The sequence below is a fragment of the Anticarsia gemmatalis genome, chromosome 11 (assembly GCF_050436995.1).
Source record: "Anticarsia gemmatalis isolate Benzon Research Colony breed Stoneville strain chromosome 11, ilAntGemm2 primary, whole genome shotgun sequence".
Taxonomy (NCBI): Eukaryota; Metazoa; Arthropoda; class Insecta; order Lepidoptera; family Erebidae; genus Anticarsia; species Anticarsia gemmatalis.
In genome coordinates this window covers 12,224,791-12,244,117 of record NC_134755.1, presented here as the reverse complement: position 1 = coordinate 12,244,117, position 19,327 = coordinate 12,224,791, and the positions used below count along the sequence as shown (strand labels likewise).

The following is a 19,327-nucleotide window of genomic DNA, read 5'->3' as shown; positions in this document are numbered from 1 at the left end:
TTAGAAAGAGAAAGCAATATTATGCTATAGGAGTTAAAAATAAACCTACAACAAATTTTTTATGAGATGTGTACTTGGCTTTATAAAATCCTTTTTTGTTACCCCGCGTTCCGATTATACGTTACCACGCGAAAGTAACAAACACAGAAGTAACGAAATGAAGGTTTTAGATATTCAAAAAATAAAATTTCCGTTAAATTCTAACAGTTGAAACAAGTATTTTGCATCAAAATGTAGTGTATAAAACTAACTATTAACCAATTTTAACAAAATATTAAATCACTATGAACTTACCTTGACACAACGTAACAAATCCTGGAAAGAATTTGTGGCAGTGCAGTGTGAAGTGTCTGGTCGCGGTTGTTGTTGACTCCAAAATGTAATTTCAACAATATCGCGAAGTTAAATGTCATCTAAAGTGGTGCCACGAGTAAAAACACTAAATAATTTAACACATTTTGAAAAAAATCGATACGATAATCGGTAACAAAATCTGAATTTTGTTTCGGAACTTTTTATGGGACAATATTAGTTTTGAAATAAAATAAACAAGTATAGCATGTTTTACAATAAACTCAATATTACATGAATTTTAATACATGAATCAGTGTTTTAGGATTAAAATATATATCTAGGTTCTTAGAATTTTATGAAATTATATGAATTCGAAATCACTGCGGTCACCATGGGACAAACTGTTTTCCATACTACGAGAATTTTGATATTTTAGATTATTACATTTTAAAATTAACTAATCAATTTGTACGCTATTTTGATATTTTGTCTGATAATTTAATAATATTGATGAAGTAATGACAATCGAAAATATTAGTTGTAATATCATATTAAAAAAATAATCAAAAACAAAAACATGGGACATTGTGATAGTGGATGTGGTCAAAAAAATTGAGAATTGCTCATTTATGAAAAATTGTGGGGTAACTAAATAAAATCACGGTTTTGAAAATAATTGTTTTGTAATTAAACAACACATTCATTATAAATGTTTACAAATGCATAAACTGTTAATCAGTCTCATGTTGGAACACGTAGATAACGTCTACTTAATATTATATCATTTACTTATTGTTTATAAATTATTGTGACTTAATTATTTCTATTAATTCTTATAACAAATAGTGATTTCTTAAAATTAATTTATTTAGTATGTGTATCCTTTGTCTTCCATCTGTCCGCGCACTTTCTCGGGCTTCGGCCAGAAGATCATTAGTATTGTTGATGCTGAAATGAAACAATAAAAAAAACATTAGCCAGTTAAAATAAGCTACATATCAAGACAATACCTACATACTTACTTGATCTTAATAACATAATAGACTTTATTCCGTGATATTAATCATTTTAAATGTCTTATAATAAATTAATACTTGTACACAATTTAATTTGTGTCAATGTTTAATTATGACAGGCTAAGAAGTTTCTTTCACTCCTTAGCGAAATAAAAAAGAGAAAACATTATAGTAGTTTTTTAACTAAAATAGGTTTATAGTGTGTTTGTGAATAAGAGGCTAAATCTTTAACCTTTTAATAGAACTACATGTTTGTATGACAACTACTATTTGTTCAATCAGATAAGGAAGTGAACTCACCGGCGGTGAACACGCCGAAGGCAGTGAAAGCCTCATGACAGTGCAGGTCGAGCGTGGCGCCGAGGAAGTACGAGCCCATGGCGGCGCCGCCACGACCCACCATGTACATCACACACATCGCCATGGCCCTGGGAACAGTTAGTATAGATTGAGATACTATTTTATTTATACAATCGTTGATATATCAAACACAAAAGAATTTGTGTTGTTATCGTTTTTTGTAGGTTTTTATTTTGAGAAATTATATGAACACTTATTTGTGTTATAGTACACAAATAAGAACTTATTTTATTTGTGTAAAGTGAAAGTCGATTTATGTAAAGGATTTGTAATTGCTTTTGTTCTACTTGCCTATTACAGGTATTAGGTGTCTATTTGTTGATAACTTATGCCTATTTTAAGCACAACTATTTTGTAGAAATATATATTTTTCATTACAATTTTTTTTATGATTGTTATATGAAAACAGGTTTGCACAGTAGTGGGAGATTAATGAGTTATATATTTTTTCATGTTTAAATCTTCTTATTAGTAGAGTGCACTTACCTCAGTGTGGTAGGGAAGACATCGACGGCGATGGCAGCCAGTATAGAGGCGGCACATCCGGAGCACAGCGCCAGGATGAGCAGCGCCGTGGCGGCGGCGCCGTGCGGCACCCAGGCCGCGCCCACCGTGGCCGCACCGCACACGAACATTATACCGCCTGTAACACACGAGTCGGTTCACTAATCTACTCAATATTTGAATACAATATTCTCGATTATCGAGTATTCAACGATTTCGGCAAGAAATCGTATCGATCAGTCCCTATGTTATGAATTTTGCATAATCATTCACACGATGATAATGAAAAATTACACTTCATTTTCCATTTTAGAACACGGGTCTTTTGCCAATATAAGAAGAAGGCCCCGATTCTAACTCGCATGTTGGTTAAATGCAGATTAATTTTGACTTGGCATTCGCTCGAATTTTGTTAACAAAACTTATAAGACATGAAAGCTAATTAATCATTTTAAATCAAATAAATCTAAAGTCAATGTTCAAAAAAAATATATATTTACGGTACACTCTCAATAATAAACGTAGATGTATGATTGTCCTGCTTTTTATCGTATTAGTTCAAAGAGTCATAAATATAAAGCCTAACATATAATAATAAGATATACTTACAGTACATAGTTTTCCTTCCAATCTTATTAATAAAGAATCCAATAGCGAGATACGTGAGCGCGAACACGGCTCCCATCGACATAGAGATGGGGAACACAGCCACTGATACCTCAGACTGACAGCTTTGTACTTCTAGTGATGACTGAAACAAAAACATATATCATTAGAACTAGGAAAATACATAAAAGATCCATTTAGCAGCTGTCAGCGGAACAGTGAAATGCACTTTATATATTTCTATCTTGCTTTCACTAAGAATTGCTCTTGTGTCGTGGGGACTTTTAGAAACATACAAAACCAACACGGAACAATGATTTGTGCGATCCACAAATAATTGTTCCGCGTGGGAATCGAACCCACGATCTCCCGACGCAATGGTAGGTCGTCAGGAAAATGCATTACTGTATGTCCTGCTCCAGGGAGGTAGCGGGGGTCTGTCGGGCTCTCCCGCCGGCTAGGCGTTCCGGCTTTAAATTTGGGCATACCGACTAAAAACCTGACGGTGTTCCTTCAACAGTTACCATAAAGTGGCCGGGAAGCGGTACCTCCAATTGGATACTACGCGGTTACGAGTACTACTAAAGTAAAACAATATATTCTGTAAATACTCACGCTAGCATTCAAGAACTTGTCCTTAATAATCTGACAGATGGTAATGTTCTGGCTGGAGGGGCTCCTGAGGATACTGTTCAGTATATCGGGCACCCATACGTATAAACCACTGGACCTGGAAATAAATAGAATAAACTACTAATTATTTGTTTAGACAGCTAGATTTTTTATTGATCATTAAGGACCCTACCATAGGAAGATCGCGACGAAGGACTGTGGCCACTTACATACTATATCTACTGATAAAATCGTGTGACTTGTGAAAGATAGAACGAGAGAAATTTGTTTTTAGTTTGTAATAGGCTGTCTAATAATTATTTGACGTTTTTAGTAACCAATGTGTGTGTGTTTAAATATTTCTTCGTTTTTTCCTACGATTATAATTATTCAAAAGTCAAGTTCACACACTTCTAATAGCGCATTTAACGAAAATAATACCTACGCGATATCATGTATAATATTTAGATTTTACCATTACAAATCTTGATACTTCCAGATTTTTTGTAGGGCAACTGTACTTTTAAAAAGCTCCTCAAACTAATGGACATAATATTTAGTACTTACAACATGAACACAGTGAACATAGATATGTGTGATATGAACACACATCTGAGCAGTGGCGCCTTGAACATCAGTCCGACGTTCTTCACCGCGCCGGAAAAACCACTGGAACGAGCCTCCTCACTGCTTGATGCTAACTTCTTTACCTAGAAATGGAAAATTTTAATGAGACAGGAATATTAGTACTAGTTTAAGGCTAGGATAAGGATTTTTTGGACAGCTGTGAAACCATTCTTGGGGGGTAGGTTAATGTTCGAAAATATTGATATTGATTTGGTTTTCGAAATCAAAGATTTCTTGCCTTTTCTAAAACTTACTTTGACTTTCTAACACATCAAGCACCAGTACTCAAAGTAAACAATATTGGAATTCTACAACAAAATTATGTTGTACCCCCTTATTTATAAAAATATATGAAGTTATGAAAGGCTTAAAAAGAGTTTTGTTTCTTTCACTCCCTAGCGAAATGAAAGAGAGAAAACATATTTTAGTAGTTGCTTAACTAAAATAGGTTTATAGTGTGTTTATGAATAAGAGGGATAATCTATAGTAACATGTCGTTTTTTGACGCTAATTCAAATTGTTTACATGCATTTTTTTTTGTACCAAAATTTCATAGTGATATTTTATTCCCACCATATTTGACTTTTTGACGTCACCACCAATATAATAAAGGGCAACTTTAACATTCTCATACAAACATAATAAAATTTACAGTAAGTTTAAAGTACTTACAGGAAAATCCTCTTCACTGCCACCATAATTCCACTCATACATCTTAGCCAGCACAGGCAACGCGGCATCAGGTCCTTTAGCAGCCAGCAAGAACCTGGGACTCTCGGGCAGGAACAGCAGGATCAGCGCCGCGGCCAGGCCGGGGGCACACCACAGCCATACGAACGCGCGCCACGGTACGATCTGAATGTAGCCGAGAGTGAACGACCATTTGCCTGGGATTATTAGCCATGCTAGACCTGGAAAAAGAGTTGGGATGGTTAGTTGTGATTGTTAGGCGTGTAACTATAGGAAAAAGGTATGTTTATGTGTGTAGTTGTGATTTTGAAAGACAATTTATATTGCTTGTGTCGTGGATACTTTGACCATCGTTCAAACGATAGACACAAATACAACGAGACTCAAAAAGATTGTTTCTATTTTGCACAAATATTTGTTCCGCGTAGGAATCGAACTAAGGATCTCCCGTACTGGTAGCGGAGACCATAACGTTGATGTCATCATAGTTTTGTTCTCGGAATTACGTTACACAGCACCAGTTTCGAAAACCCTTTTATTCAACGAAGACCATTTCTATAATAAACTTATATACCTACTTGACTTACATAACGTAAAATCCCAATCTTTCAACAGCCTAAAACTACGTCAGCAGCCTAAGAGCCCGTTAATAAAAACACTAGTATGAAAAGATATCGCCTGATAACGCGCGATGTTTTTCTGATCACTCGTTTGACGTCAGTGTGTGTTATTTTGCGCAGAAATAACTAAAACTTTAGCTATTAAAACATTGATAGCACAAGTAGGTCGCCCGGAGATAATTATAGGCTCATTAATAATACATTATATTAGTAATTTAACATGCTTGACTTAGTTAATTGAAACTAGCCTGTCAATAATTTTTAGTGGCCAAGTGTAAGCCCAATATACAGTTATACTTACTTACTATGTTTGCCTAACTATGTTTCCTCAGGCCAGGCCTAACTTTGACTTTAATCCGAAGTTTTGATACCAATTATTTGCCGTTATGAAACTTTTGTTTCAAAGTTAATTATTATGAAAAATCCGTGCTGTAAAAGAATAGAATCTACGTGTCAAGTGGTATTAACTAACATATAGAGTCCGAAATCATTTTTAGCTAGATCAGAGACTAGCGCTACAATATTTCTAAAAACTTTTTTAACCTTGGAATTTATGTTTTAGGTACCCTTTACCACTGCAAAGAATACCACTATAACAAAGTTTACTAACCTGGTAATATAATGAAGGAGAACGAGATGAAGACAGATCCCCACGCAATAGCGGCCGCTCTCTTAGAGTTCGCGTGCATTTCACCCAAGTACGCGTATACTGTTGCACTTGATGCTGATATTCTGAAATATAACACATTTTTATTACATACCTACATATACGAAATTACGCCTTTTTCCCATACGGGTAGAGAAAGAACACCACTTAGTACGATGTTCTTATTACAATACAGTTTGAACAAATTATTGCCCACTGTTGGTCCCTCTGGGATCTCCTTTCAGAGAGGGATTAGTCTTTAGCATAGCGCTGGTTATCGACAAAGTTAGAAATCTTGCATCCCTGCAAAATCTGTTTCTAAATAAATAATGTACTTAGCTTCCGAGCATGTTAGGTACTGTTATGGGGATGATATAATCTAGAAGAATATAATATGCTAAAGTTAAATCTACACAAAGTAAAATGTTGCCTTCACTACTCCTAAGGCTTGCTACACACGTATTCGGTTCTGCAAAATCGAACAACAAAACCGACTCGACTCATTTGTCCAGCTTGTGTCGACTAGTATGTGGCGAACCGAATATGTGTAGCAAGCCTTGTTGAGTTGTGAGCTACCCTAATAATAATATGTAAGACTTCAATCAACACGATGTTCTCCTACCTAGCCTTAAAACATGTGCTCATAATTTGTAATACACATAGGGTAAAGCACCCAGTAGTCGGCCCCCAACCAGTAGTCAGCCTTTACAGGCTTTATATCCATATAATTAGTGTAGAAAATAGTAAAGACCAATAAAATAATCATTAATCGAATCTGTATAATCTTATTGACTAATATGCACAATTACGATTCGATAGCATGGCAGGTTAACGTGTTACACTCGTTCTTATGAACTGCCATCAAAGACATGGCCAAAAACGTCACCATTGCTATTTTTTTGTTAAGGATTCGTGTTTTAGTTTTTGGCATGTTTTTAAATGAATTTGATGCAATATGGAACGAATTGATGTTCTATGCTAGTATTTAATAGTTTATCTTCGATAAAATCATGCATTGCAGGCGTTTTATTTGTCTTTTGTATTATAAATTAACGTGGCCGACTATTGGGTTTGCAAAATATGAGGTTGATCCAGTAGTCGGCCATGAGTGGCTGACTACTGGTTTTTTTGCAATTCTCATATATTTGGTTGAAATTAACAGGGCGAATACTTCTCAACATAACTATTGCGTTGAGCTAAACTCTTCTAAGACAAAAATAGTATTTTACCAGTAGTCGGCCGCATATAAAGTCAGTGAATTTCATGAGGCCGACCATTGGACCTACATATCCCATAGTCGGCCGTCAGTTTTGCTAAATGAAATTGGGTCTTAAATCCTTTCTTTACGGTTCAAATTTGTGGATGGCTATGTTGGCACAAAACTTAGTTATTTGTTTTCGAATAGTATCATATCAAAAAGACAAAAAGATCTGTATAAAGAGGAATAATTGTCATGTACTATGGTGGCGATCAAAAATGTTATGAAAATCATGGAAACGAGTCGAGTACTTGGCATTTCACACATTATTATGACACTACAAGTCCGAAATCGTTTAATAGTCGCACAAATGCCCCGTACCATTAAGCTAGACTAAGTGCACTCCCAAAAACAAATGACTGCCCTAAGAAACTGGTCACGATATGCTGGAATCAGCTTCCAGTTTCACCGGATGCAGCTGAATACCAGTGTTTTACATGGAGCAACTGCCTATATGACCTCCACAACCCAGTTACCTGGGCTATACCACGACTACCATAAGACTGGTTATCAGTTTTTCAAGCTTCTGACTAATGGCAACGATTGCCAGAGATCCTTGAAGGCCCGCCGGGACCTACAATTTACCATGCCTTCCGAAACACGAAGGAATTTTGGGAAATAGGCAAGAAAGGAATGATACCAGTTACTTCTATCATCTACCTTCTATTTCCTAGCCTACCATTGACTTATGTTACATCGACACATCAAGAAAGCTAAAATAGTTTTATAGAAGAGAGCATCTTTTGTAGATTGGGGAGAGTTGAGAAACAGAAGGAATAAAGGAACAGAAAATAAACTTTTATTGCTGTGAACCGTGTGAAGAAAGATTGACTAGAAAACATTTAGAAATCAATTACCTAAGTGCTAATAACTATAAATTAAAATCTTGAAAACCCCAGATTTCACAATATATTTTTTTATTTCATACTTTTTATAGGTTGGTGGTTAGGTTAAGCCATTCTGACTTTCCCACCACCAGCTTTCTCAGCATGCAAAGCCATTTGAGACCCCGTCCGAGTAAATTTACAGACATTCGGTTAATCTCCCCACTTTAACCCACTACAACTTTTAAACGGCTCCACCGATTTTCATCAAACATGTCTTAAAACACTCGCACATATGTCACCTTTAATTAAAAAAAACTAAATTGAAATCACAGCATCCTTTCGGGAGTTATGATGCCATAGACAGACAGACACACAGACAGACACGTCGAACCTTATAACACCCCTCTTTTTGCGTCGGGGGTTAAAAATTAATGGATGTATAAATTGTATTGCATGGTATTATTGCAAATGTGCTTTATTTCCTGGAGATTTCAATAAAAATATATTTAAAATAGAACATTTGTATTGAGTAAGTAAGAGGCTGACTACTGGGTAAGATATGGCTGACTACTGGCGAAATGGGGCTGACTACTGGTAAAAAGTGCCATATTTTGTTTAATGTGGATTTTTTCCACAATAATCTTATGAATATGATATTTTGTTATTTTTTTCTTAAAGTTTAATAAATTACCTTTTATACAATGACTAATGATTTTACATCTAGTTGTAAATGTTAAAAATATGGCTAAATCAAATTGACATTTTCACTAAAAGGCTGACTACTGGGTGGTTTACCCTACCTACAATATTTATGTAGGTACAGTAATTTTTATATTGTTCTAAAGAAGTAGGTACATTGAGAAAGGCACTTACAACTAATTACGGAAATATTATGAAGCCATATTGACCGTGCTTAATGACTAAGTAAACCTCAATTAAGTTAGAAAGGTGTTGAAAGCAATTAAAGTGCAATATGATCGTGTGTATTCAATGTCTTGATGAGGTAATGGCGTGTGGTTGGTAGCCGCAAATCTTAACCACAAAATTATATTAAGATCATAATTTAAACCGTTCTAGTGGTAGTGCTACAGAACAAATAATAGTACCTTTAAGTTTACAACGATTTACGGCAAAACTTACTTGCCTAAAAGTATTTTGGGTTGTGTGATTTAAAATCTAGTCTATGCTTTAAACTCTCACTAAGTAAATGTGAAAAACTAATTTTTGTTTGTCTACTATCAAGTCAAAACGACTGCACGAATTTGAATAAAATGAGGGAAGATGATAGCTTTTATTTCGTTGAAGGTTTTTAGGATTTCTTGGTATGAAAAAATAATCTAGAGGATACGAGAAACCACTATTTTCTACAAGCATACGCTAGGTATAAAAATAAGAAAAAAATCTCAACAGCACAATCTGCAATGTGCAATTAACTTCTTCATTCAAGTAATAGTAATAAATCAAATAAATCGCAATTAATAAAGGATTATATTATTATCATAATTACGTGTATAACGAGGTCGGTAACCCGATATTATGAGTTGATAACAAATCTGCTATGTATCTGACCTTTATATTACGTTTTATCTTGTTAAAAACATTAGCTTAGCTTTAAGAATTAAGTACTTTGGTTTTTATACACTTGTTGTTAATTGCTTTTACCCCCGGTTTCTGAGGTACATTTAGCGGTAGTTTGTCTAAAGAACTCTCAGGCATATAAGGCTACATTACGATGTTTTCCTTCACCGTTGGAACAAGTGATAATAATTTCTAAAGCGCACGTAACTCCGAAAAGTCACTGATGTGCTGCCTCGGGTTCGAACCTGCAACCACTTGCGTGGGAGGTACCAACTTATACCACTTGGCTATCACTGCTCTTGTTAGTATTAGTAGACTATAGTGAAATGCAATTATCACAATACTATTTCATCTTACTACTACAGATTAGGGGTTAAGGTTTTACTCTAGCCTTCAAAGATAAAACAAATAGTCTTAACTGTACTCACAAACATCCAGTAAGGAATCTGAAGACGATCAGCATCCAGACGTTGGTCGCGAACGAGGAGATGATGGAGAAGACAGCAGACATGACGATGGCTGGCAGCATGACTGCTCGTCTGCCGAGCCGGTCGCCCAGGTAGCCCCATACAAATGATGTGCAGATTATACCTGGGGAAAGGAAACATTGATTAATTTGTAGGAACATTAATTTTATTCGTTAATTTGTACATACATGAAAATTATAAAAACTGACTATTTAGTATTACCTATGTACTTTTATAACGGTGTGCGATTTTTTGTTTTATAGATCCTCCTTTTAGGTACGTATACAAATTCATAAAATTTTCAATGTACCTTAATTAAATAGTAGTGTATTTTGTATCAGGATTCAAATTACAAACTGGTTTATAAAATGTAACGTTGGTATAAATGCAGGTACGAACACCCTATGGTAAATCAGGTAGCTTTTTGTGGTAACCACAGGTACAATGTGCAAATATTGTAAGTTTTTGGTTATCTTTATTCTTTTTAGCTACCCTAATGTCGTAACTCAAGCAAAACAATACTGTAGTTATTACTGTGATTTAAACCGTATGCTATTTCTTGAAACTAGTAGTTGTCAAGTATTTTATACCCTAGGTCCTAGGCCTCATATCAACCATGGGAACCCTTAAAACATCCCAACCAACATAAAAAATCTATTTATAAGACCATGACTCAACCAAACAACCGCTAGAATTAAATTATAAGTTATGTAACATGAGCGTAAGTAACAAATTATTTATACAAGTTGTGTTACGATGTACATGTTCGTTCATGGTCAAACAAACGTATCGGTTACCACGCGACAATTTGAAGTATAGGCACAGTACACTATCCATGGTATTTGATACTCGTGAGAGATTTGGTTTAACGTTAGTTAATGACAAGGGGCAAGTTTTATTGTCTAACCTTTTTTTTAACCCAAAGGTATAGATAGTATGTAACTGATGGCTGAGGTGCTGATAAGCGAGTATTTTTTTTCAATTATAAGAACACACATCAATACTTGGCGTCAATGAACAAATGCATTGATTTTGATCCCGAGGTGTGATTGTGCACCTTCATCATACATACATTCGGACTCAAAGCAGTGAATCATGAAGATTAATTTATACACCTGATTAAACATTGTATACACGTGGGCATACTGTATAAATAGATACAATACAAATTTCATACATAATCTACATATATTATATAGGTAGGTATATTATCTCGACTTGTCTACAATATAAAGGACGGATCTTAATTTCTCATATTTCATTAACGATAAAAGAGTTTAAGCAGATAATTATGGTTTAATACTCGCTAATTTTAGCTCATTTGGGACTATTTTGCTTTTATTAGACTCTCCTAATTCGCTGACAATTAAGGCCGCTGACCAAAAGGTTTTTGGCGAATCAGGTCACGCAAATAGTAATGAACGGCATCGACAAACTAACAATTAACACAAAAATGTTTAAAGACATTCAAAAAGTGAGGAGATATAATGAATGAGGGGCCTGGCATTGTAACCTCCACCCTTGCCCAAGAGCAGGTTAGAGGCATCGCAACTCTTCGAGATCTATTTAAAAGCTCTCAGGCATAAAAATTCCTTGAGTTTTCTATCACCCTAAGGACAAGAGTCAAAATGTCATTGGTGTGCTGCCTTGGGCTTGAACTCTCGACCACTTGCATAAAGAAGAATCAGAAATCGGCTATCATAGTTTGTATTACATACTATATTTTCCATATCTAGGTTAAAAATATTCTAAATTGCTCAAATAGCAGAAATTGTTTCCCTATCACCCCGTACATTGTTATCATAAGTGTTAGACGTACAATCGCTACAAAGTTGCACTAATTGTAATCATTTATTTGCGCACGAGTAAAATTAATGTCGTAATAACTTAGAGAGCCTGTCTAAATGATTATTCTAACAATATAGAACTAAATTTATGATACTAGATAACAGGAATGCTATCATAAGATATGATTGTGCTCCAAATTCTTAACTAGGTTCACGAGGTTTCATTTCCGGATTTGATAAGGTCTTTCAATTCAAGAACTAACAACGTGCGTAGGTAAATTAAATAATACTATCTATCTCAAAAGAATATAATTGATAATAGTAATTAAACTCTTATTTATTTTTATCATACACTACTTCACACAAGACGCTACGAATCAGTAACGATTGGCACGAAACTTCGAGGAGTCAAATTGATTTGATGGTAGGAGGTCTTGAGGGGGGCCATCGACTCGAAAGACCGCATGATATAACAAAACTCAACCTACCACAATGTGTCTACTGGAATACTGGAATACTTGGAATACTTTTCTGAAGCTTCAAGTTAGTTAGCCAAGGAACTCCTTAGTATTAGCTAAGCTATATTTTTTTAACTGAATAATGTGGATGTTTGTTTATATGAATACGATAATCTCAGGACTATAGCACTAGTTATTTAATATGTGTATAGAACTATAGTTATTCTACTACGTAAATTATTTAATTGAGTAATAGGCTACTATTTAATTTATTCCATAATTTCACGAATATAGTAACGAAAATCTGCTTAACTAGGGTAAAAATGCACGCGAAATGTTCTCTGCGTGGACAACTGATGATTACTTACAAAAAAGACAGTCAGGTTTAAAGGCTTTACAATTATCAATGACAAATCACCTTGTAATCTTATCTAACGTAGTCTTTCTAATATTTTCCTTATTATTACTTCCTTATGACCTAGAAGCCGCAGTGCGAAAAGTAAGTACATATTTGTTATGTACAAAAATATTACATGAATAAACTTGTCACGCATACGACAATTGAGATAGAAATTAGAAACATGACGGTTTAATCTTTTCCGGGTTTTTACTATTTTAGTTTTACTTCTTATATAAATGGTTACGCTAAAAACTTGAACCGGCTAGGGAATAGAACCTAGTGATTTGAAAACTAAGGTGGACAAAGCAGTTTCTTAGAGTTACAAACTATAGTGTTCAAACTTCGGTTAAAATTTCAATCTGCAAAATATAAAAAGCGATTCACACTACTAGGCAAAGGCCTCTTCCTTTTCCTCCAAAATTCACTATCTTGTGCAAACTCCCGCTGATCCTAAAAAGGCGATAAGATGCGTAAGATCGCCTTGCCAACGGCGGCTTAGTCGACCTCAATTTTGGTGCCCGTCTTTTAGCAATTAGACAATTTTGTTTCTTTTTGTATCTTAAAAACCCTTCATCAACTCAATAGTAATTTAATCAATAAATTCTAGCCCTTACCAATAAAAGCCGCAGCATTCACAAGACCCTTATCCTTGCTGTTCAGCTGCAGCTCGCACTCTGCCGCCGTGATGGCGTAGCTCATGCCCACTGACTCCATGGACACGTTCAACATGATCAGCCCACTCGTGAATAGCACCAAGTGGTTGATCTTGCCATGACCTGGAAGAAGAAGATTTTATGTCATTTTCACACATAAGAAAAAAACAAATAATGTTGATAGATTCTTTGCTAAGTCTTTCTTACAGGGGTAGGTGACGAAAGAACGCCCCTTAGTACGATTCTTACAAACTTCCCTTGCTTCATTCAAGGCTTAATCAGAATCAGAGTATACCTGTGTATTGTGCACATATTTAGACACTATAAACAAAGCCCTGCAAAATTGGTTTCAATAAATCCGGTCCCAAATGGCGAACATTATGATTAAAATGTTGAATGGATCTCACCTGTTTGCTCAAAGGCTTCTTCAAAATTGTGTTCATTGCTTGGGTTCAGCTTCTCCGCACTCTCAGCGTCCTCTCCATTCCTCACCTGCTGTTTATCCAACATTTTTGTACTATTTTCTTCTGACTAGAGAGAAGAGTATAAAAGATTCTTCTGCTACGATTAGTGTAGCATTTCTGGTGTGATGTGTTCGTTTTGTGATGTTATGTAGATTGTGATCTGTAAGTAATATTTTAGGTTATTACATATCTTTATTTATCGTCATTTCACGCAAAAAGCCGCCAAAATTAGACAGTGAAATTATTTTTATTTTCGCATCTTTGATTTTTCTGATAAAAAGGTTCTGCTGAATTGTCTATGGTTATTATTACCTATAGTTTTTGTCTGTTTGTATCCAACACTGATTGGACACCTAGTATAATAACATATTTAAGAGCAATTAAGGGCATCAATTATTATAGTTTCTATTAATATTGGCCTTCTTGACATCATACCTGCATTACATAAATCATAGCCTATTTTGTCCTATACATTTAATAGACGTGTTATAATTACAGCAAACTTTTTTTTCATTCATTATCAAACAGTAATGTTTTAAGCCTGAACAATAAAAAAGCAAACGTACTCCGTACCACTATCTTATCCGAGGCTCAAACCGGGAATCTCGTACCAACGGAATTTAATTTCATCAAATACATTTTAATTCTGCTTTTATCACTTACAACGACAATGTCGGCTATCGTCATTACGCAAGTTATCTTTAAATGAATTTATTGCGTAACACTACTATCGTACTATAAAGCTTATCTTACGCTTTCGACAGGTTTATTGCCATGACATTTGAAGATACAAAGCCTCAGCTGATAGGAAACAAGTCCTAGGATCCGATTACTTGATTTAGATAACTGAGAGATTTACATTACGACTGTTACTGGGTGTAAATTACAGATATTTTTTATAAATCTAGACCCCTAGATTTATAATTTTAGGTTAGCAGCGCGATTCTCTACCACTATAGTCTACAACTGGCTAAATATCAAGAATTTTGCAGTAAAATCTGATTAGCGCTCCTAACGGGCGTCGTAGGAACTATTTTTGCAGATCATTTTAAATATCAAACTTTCGATACTCGATAGTAACGACTGCAGAGAGAATTACGCTCTCGCTTCCTCTACTCTCTTACTTTATAGGTTAAACAATTGAATGCCGACATGCCAAACAAAATAGAAAGTAGGCACATTGTTTATAGCACTGGTCAATGCTTAAGCATTACAAAGGTTCAGTTATGATCTTCCCGAGGGAAAGATGTTGGACTACGAGTAGCTTTCCTACGAATATCTCAAAAAAATCCTCTAGCCCTAAAAACTCTTCAGTAAAATAATGTCTTCGCTAAGTTTCTATAACGAAAACTCTGCTTCCTCTTATAAACACCCAACTTCTTCTAAGCATGGTCTAAGGTAGACTGGCGAAACAGCCTTTAGCATTCAGTGCATAATATGCAGTACATAATAATATATGAAATTTAAGTATGTGAATAACACTGGTCATTCTAAACGTTTCAGGAAACAAGGTATCACATTTCAATAAATTAGAGTGTAAACGATACATACTATCATCAGAAAGCATCTTATAGATTAATTAGATAGTCTCGCGACCGTTTATGACACCAATTGTTCTTTCGTTTTTAAATTGTTTAAATTAATACGCTCTTGATTTTTTCGTTACTGCTTCAATTAAAAGGATGATTTTGTACTTTTAACCTATCACTGTCTCCATGCTGGCTGTAGGACGAGAGGGGACGAGAAAGGAATTTAGGCTTTGAGGCTAAATTGGCCAATAATGAGTTTAGAACTTTATATTGTTTGAAGAACTGTTTAAATAACTCTCAGCTATGCCAAGATCTATTACGATATTTGCCATTGCCAGACCGTTAAAGTTAATTGATGGTTTTACTAGTTAACCAGGTATTCCGTAGTAATTGGAACGCTGAGTTTTTTATTATGCTCAACTTGTATGGGAGGGGAATGCCAATAACTATCAATGAGAACTAGGTAATAAATGTTAATTATCATATTCGTACCTCGGTAGTTATTCATAGACGCTGTGCTTGGCGTGTGACAACATTGAGGCTATTATTATATTAAATAACCTCAGTGTGTCCATTGTAAAAATGGCGTCATTACCCCCGAGTTCAACTTGATTTAGCATATCATATCCGTTTGCAGTGTATACGCACATCCTGCTGCATCCTTTTATCAATGAGATTCGCACCACATTAAAGTGTAACTGACAGTTAAACTGCGCGGGAAAAGAAATACCTATACATAGATCATGTATACTTTACAAATTGCCAGTATCGTGGGCATGTTCGTTATTTTTTTTTTTAATTTATAGCATTGTAAGTAATTGCGAAACTGTAGTGCAAAAAGATATGAGTGAGTTTGAGGTTTCCGAAGACGATGGCCCCACTACCATATGGAATTAGCATAGCATGGAAGAGAGAGAGAGAGAGCATTGTAGGGCTTTGTTTTACCCCCTTTTTTTTCGTCAGGAAAATGCATTACTGCATGTCCCGCTCCAGGGAGGTAGCGGGGGTCTGTCGGGCTTTCCCGCCGGCTAGGCGTTCCGGCTTTTAAATTTGGGCATACCGACTAAAAACCTGACGGTGTTCCTTCAACAGTCACCATAAAGTGGCCAGGACGCGGTACCTCCAAGTGGATACTCCGCGTCCCAGCCGTTGTTTTACCCCCTAAGCTTCAAGGAATAGTTGATAGAATGAGGATGACAAAGAGGATAAGAATGATAGAGAAGAATAGCCCCTTTTAGGGTAGCGTTGAATTAGATGACGTTTATGTTTAGGGGTAGGTAAGGACTAAAAGTTTGATAGTGTAATGAGGTGGGTTCCAAATTCCAATTCCAATACTAAATAGAACTAGGGTTAGTTTTAATACTTCAGATTCAAGGTAACCGAATCGAATATTTAGGTAGGTACGTCTTCCACCTAGTTAAAATCATAATGCCTAGTTATCCGTGTTATTGTTTATTTGCAAATAGGTAGGTAGGTAGGTATAAGCAGGTACCAACAAAACAAAGTAGGTCACCATTACACAGCGAGTATTTTTATGTCAACATTATCTTAATCCTGTGATGTTTTACAAATACTATGCTACGCCTTTACCTCCTACCTACCTACCTAGGTACATTTACAAACTAAAGAACTAGCACGCCCTGAAAAAGTAGGTCTATCACAAAAATAACGTGTACAAAAACAAATTTGCAAAGTGCCGTTTGTTAGCTATTGCTTGAGTCAGTGACCTTTTGCGATAAAAAAAATACGACGGCCCTACAAACACATTAGACCGAAATGACGTCATGTGTGGCAAACAATCCGCTAACATAACAGCTAGGTTTATACATATGTACATAATGGCTATGTATGTATATAACAGGCTGGCTTTCTGCCCGCGGCTTTGCCTGTATGAATTCCATTCTCTTCGGAGTAGAATTTCCTAAAATCCTCTTACCCCCGGTTTCTGAGTACCTACATTTAGCGGTAGTTTATCTATTCAATATCGTTTTGTTCAATATCGTTTAACCGGGGGTTAGTGCTCCTCTACACTTCCTAAGGAATCTTCATTCCTGCCAAATTTTAACTGTCTAAGCTCAGTAGCTTCGGCTGTGCGTTGTCTATAAGTCAGTCACTGAGTAACGAAAGAGTTTTATATAGGCAGGCACCTACCTATATTGATTGTTATGTATCTATCTATGTATAGACAAGGTTTAGGTTAAGTATGTGAGCCTAGAATAATTTTAGTTTTTTGGTTTACCCTAGCTTATCGAGGATATGATAAAAATAATTCCCGTTATCGGCTACAATCATTTTTAGTCGAGGCCTAAATAGTGATAGAGAGTGCCAAATAATGAGTAAAAGCTACGACCGACTTTCATCGATATTCTTTTTAAAATTAGGCGGGCAATTGTAGACTATTTTACTATGACCTGCTTCCCTGTTATTTAGGTAAGGTAAAAGCCGGTACCTAGAGCATAATATTAGGTGGATTTTAATAAGTAACTTATCTTTTTTTTTCTTATTGTTATCTAGCTAAATGCGGCCAAGAACAGACAAAGTAATTTAAAGTAGGGCCCTACTTACATAATAAGGACCTACCTACCTACTTTAGACGGTAGGTAGGTTATTTAGGTACCTACACTAACCTACCTACTTCTTTTACTATTTCTAAATTATTCTCAGCAAATTTTCAGCAGGGTTTCGTAGTAAATTTTAATCACTAACTTTGTCTGTAACCTATTTCGTAATGCTGTAATACTTTTTTTGTTGTTTGGTAATGACGGTCAAAGAACATTTTCGTGAGAGACTTACGTTATAATATAGGTATAAGATATTTTTTAAAGGCAAATAAATTAGCAATTGTTCATTACGTACGCAACAGGAAAATAGACAAAACAAATGAAGAAACAACCGAAATAAACCATACTTACGTTTAAAAACCAAACTTCACAAACAATACAAATTAGCACCCAACACGTTAACAATATGATCGTAAAAATGGCACTATTACATCACTTCATTCACTATAACTTTAATTTTATAAACAATTCAAAACCACGTTTTTATCGTGGTTAGTTTTGAGAGCGCGTACAACTGTACGCAGCGCGGTCGCGTGGTGAACTAAACTATAAAAGTAACTGAACTGACTAATAATATTTTTTAGCACGCTCGCGTGGCTGGCATGTGCGCGGGGAATGGCGGGAAACAACGGCAATCGGTGCAAGCGCATCAAATATTTATACAGAGCTGATAGTTCGTAAATCATTAACTAATTATTTTTTTACAAAAACAGTATTGTTTTTCACGGTCTAAGTAAATATCTCATTAAGAATTCGACGGCAAGGCTATTAGATAATGTAGTACAAGCAATTGATGATAATGTCCATGTATTATTATTGATAATATCGATTGTGTCAAATTGTGTGTGATAACAACATTACATGTATAATCCCGCATAGATAAAGATAGGCACAAAACTTCGAGGTCATATTCTTAGCTATGTATTTTTACCAATTTAGGAGTTCTTAGAAATATTTGAATTCTCAGAATAAAACTTAGATCATGAGGAAAACAATATTTCCAATAAGTCAATTTCAGTCGCCTAGCAAAATTTACTCGCATATCTCAGATAACTAAAATGTGCGTGTTTTACTTCTGCTGAATACTGTTTATCTTCAAAACTATTGATCAAACGAAAAGTTACTTTGCTAACATTTGCTACAGGTTCATAGCACGCACCTAATTTTTAATTTTCATATGGAAGAAGTAATTTTTTGTCATTTTTGCGTAGTAGGTAGGTATGTAGTTCGTATGTAACTGAAATTAATATCCTTTTAGATATTAATTTAGTATTTTTTATTAGGTATTTAACTCCACTATTTGTGGTTTTGTAAGTAGTGGTTGACAAAATAACCTTTTAAATATAAACAGTGTCTTGCCGTCTAAAGTC

The 19,327-nt window shown here is 35.3% G+C and overlaps 1 protein-coding gene across 1 annotated transcript; it reads right to left on the bottom strand.

Annotated features, from left to right (window-relative positions):
- Positions 1 to 965: 965 nt before the first annotated feature.
- On the bottom strand, positions 966 to 18,580 carry LOC142976658 (synaptic vesicle glycoprotein 2B-like). The gene is made up of 12 exons (XM_076120148.1): positions 18,309 to 18,580; positions 13,811 to 14,027; positions 13,365 to 13,526; positions 10,067 to 10,229; positions 5,940 to 6,061; positions 4,692 to 4,930; positions 3,960 to 4,102; positions 3,396 to 3,510; positions 2,784 to 2,925; positions 2,157 to 2,313; positions 1,611 to 1,738; positions 966 to 1,242 (listed from the first exon to the last, which is right to left on the bottom strand). The coding sequence occupies exons 2-12, from the start codon at positions 13,911 to 13,913 to the stop codon at positions 1,163 to 1,165; spliced, it is 1,554 nt and encodes a 517-aa protein (XP_075976263.1). The 5' UTR covers positions 13,914 to 14,027; positions 18,309 to 18,580; the 3' UTR covers positions 966 to 1,162.
- Between the last annotated feature and the right edge of the window lie 747 nt (positions 18,581 to 19,327).

Excerpts from the sequence above, each read along its gene's own strand:
- LOC142976658 (XM_076120148.1), bottom strand. The coding sequence starts at position 13,913 with ATGTTGGATAAACAGCAGGTGAGGAATGGAGAGGACGCTGAGAGTGCG. Across the intron at positions 13,527-13,810 it reads AGAAGCCTTTGAGCAAACAG|GTCATGGCAAGATCAACCAC; the intron begins GTGAGATCCATT and ends TTCTTCTTCCAG. Across the intron at positions 2,314-2,783 it reads TGGAAGGAAAACTATGTACT|GCGGTATAATGTTCGTGTGC; the intron begins GTAAGTATATCT and ends CGTGTGTTACAG.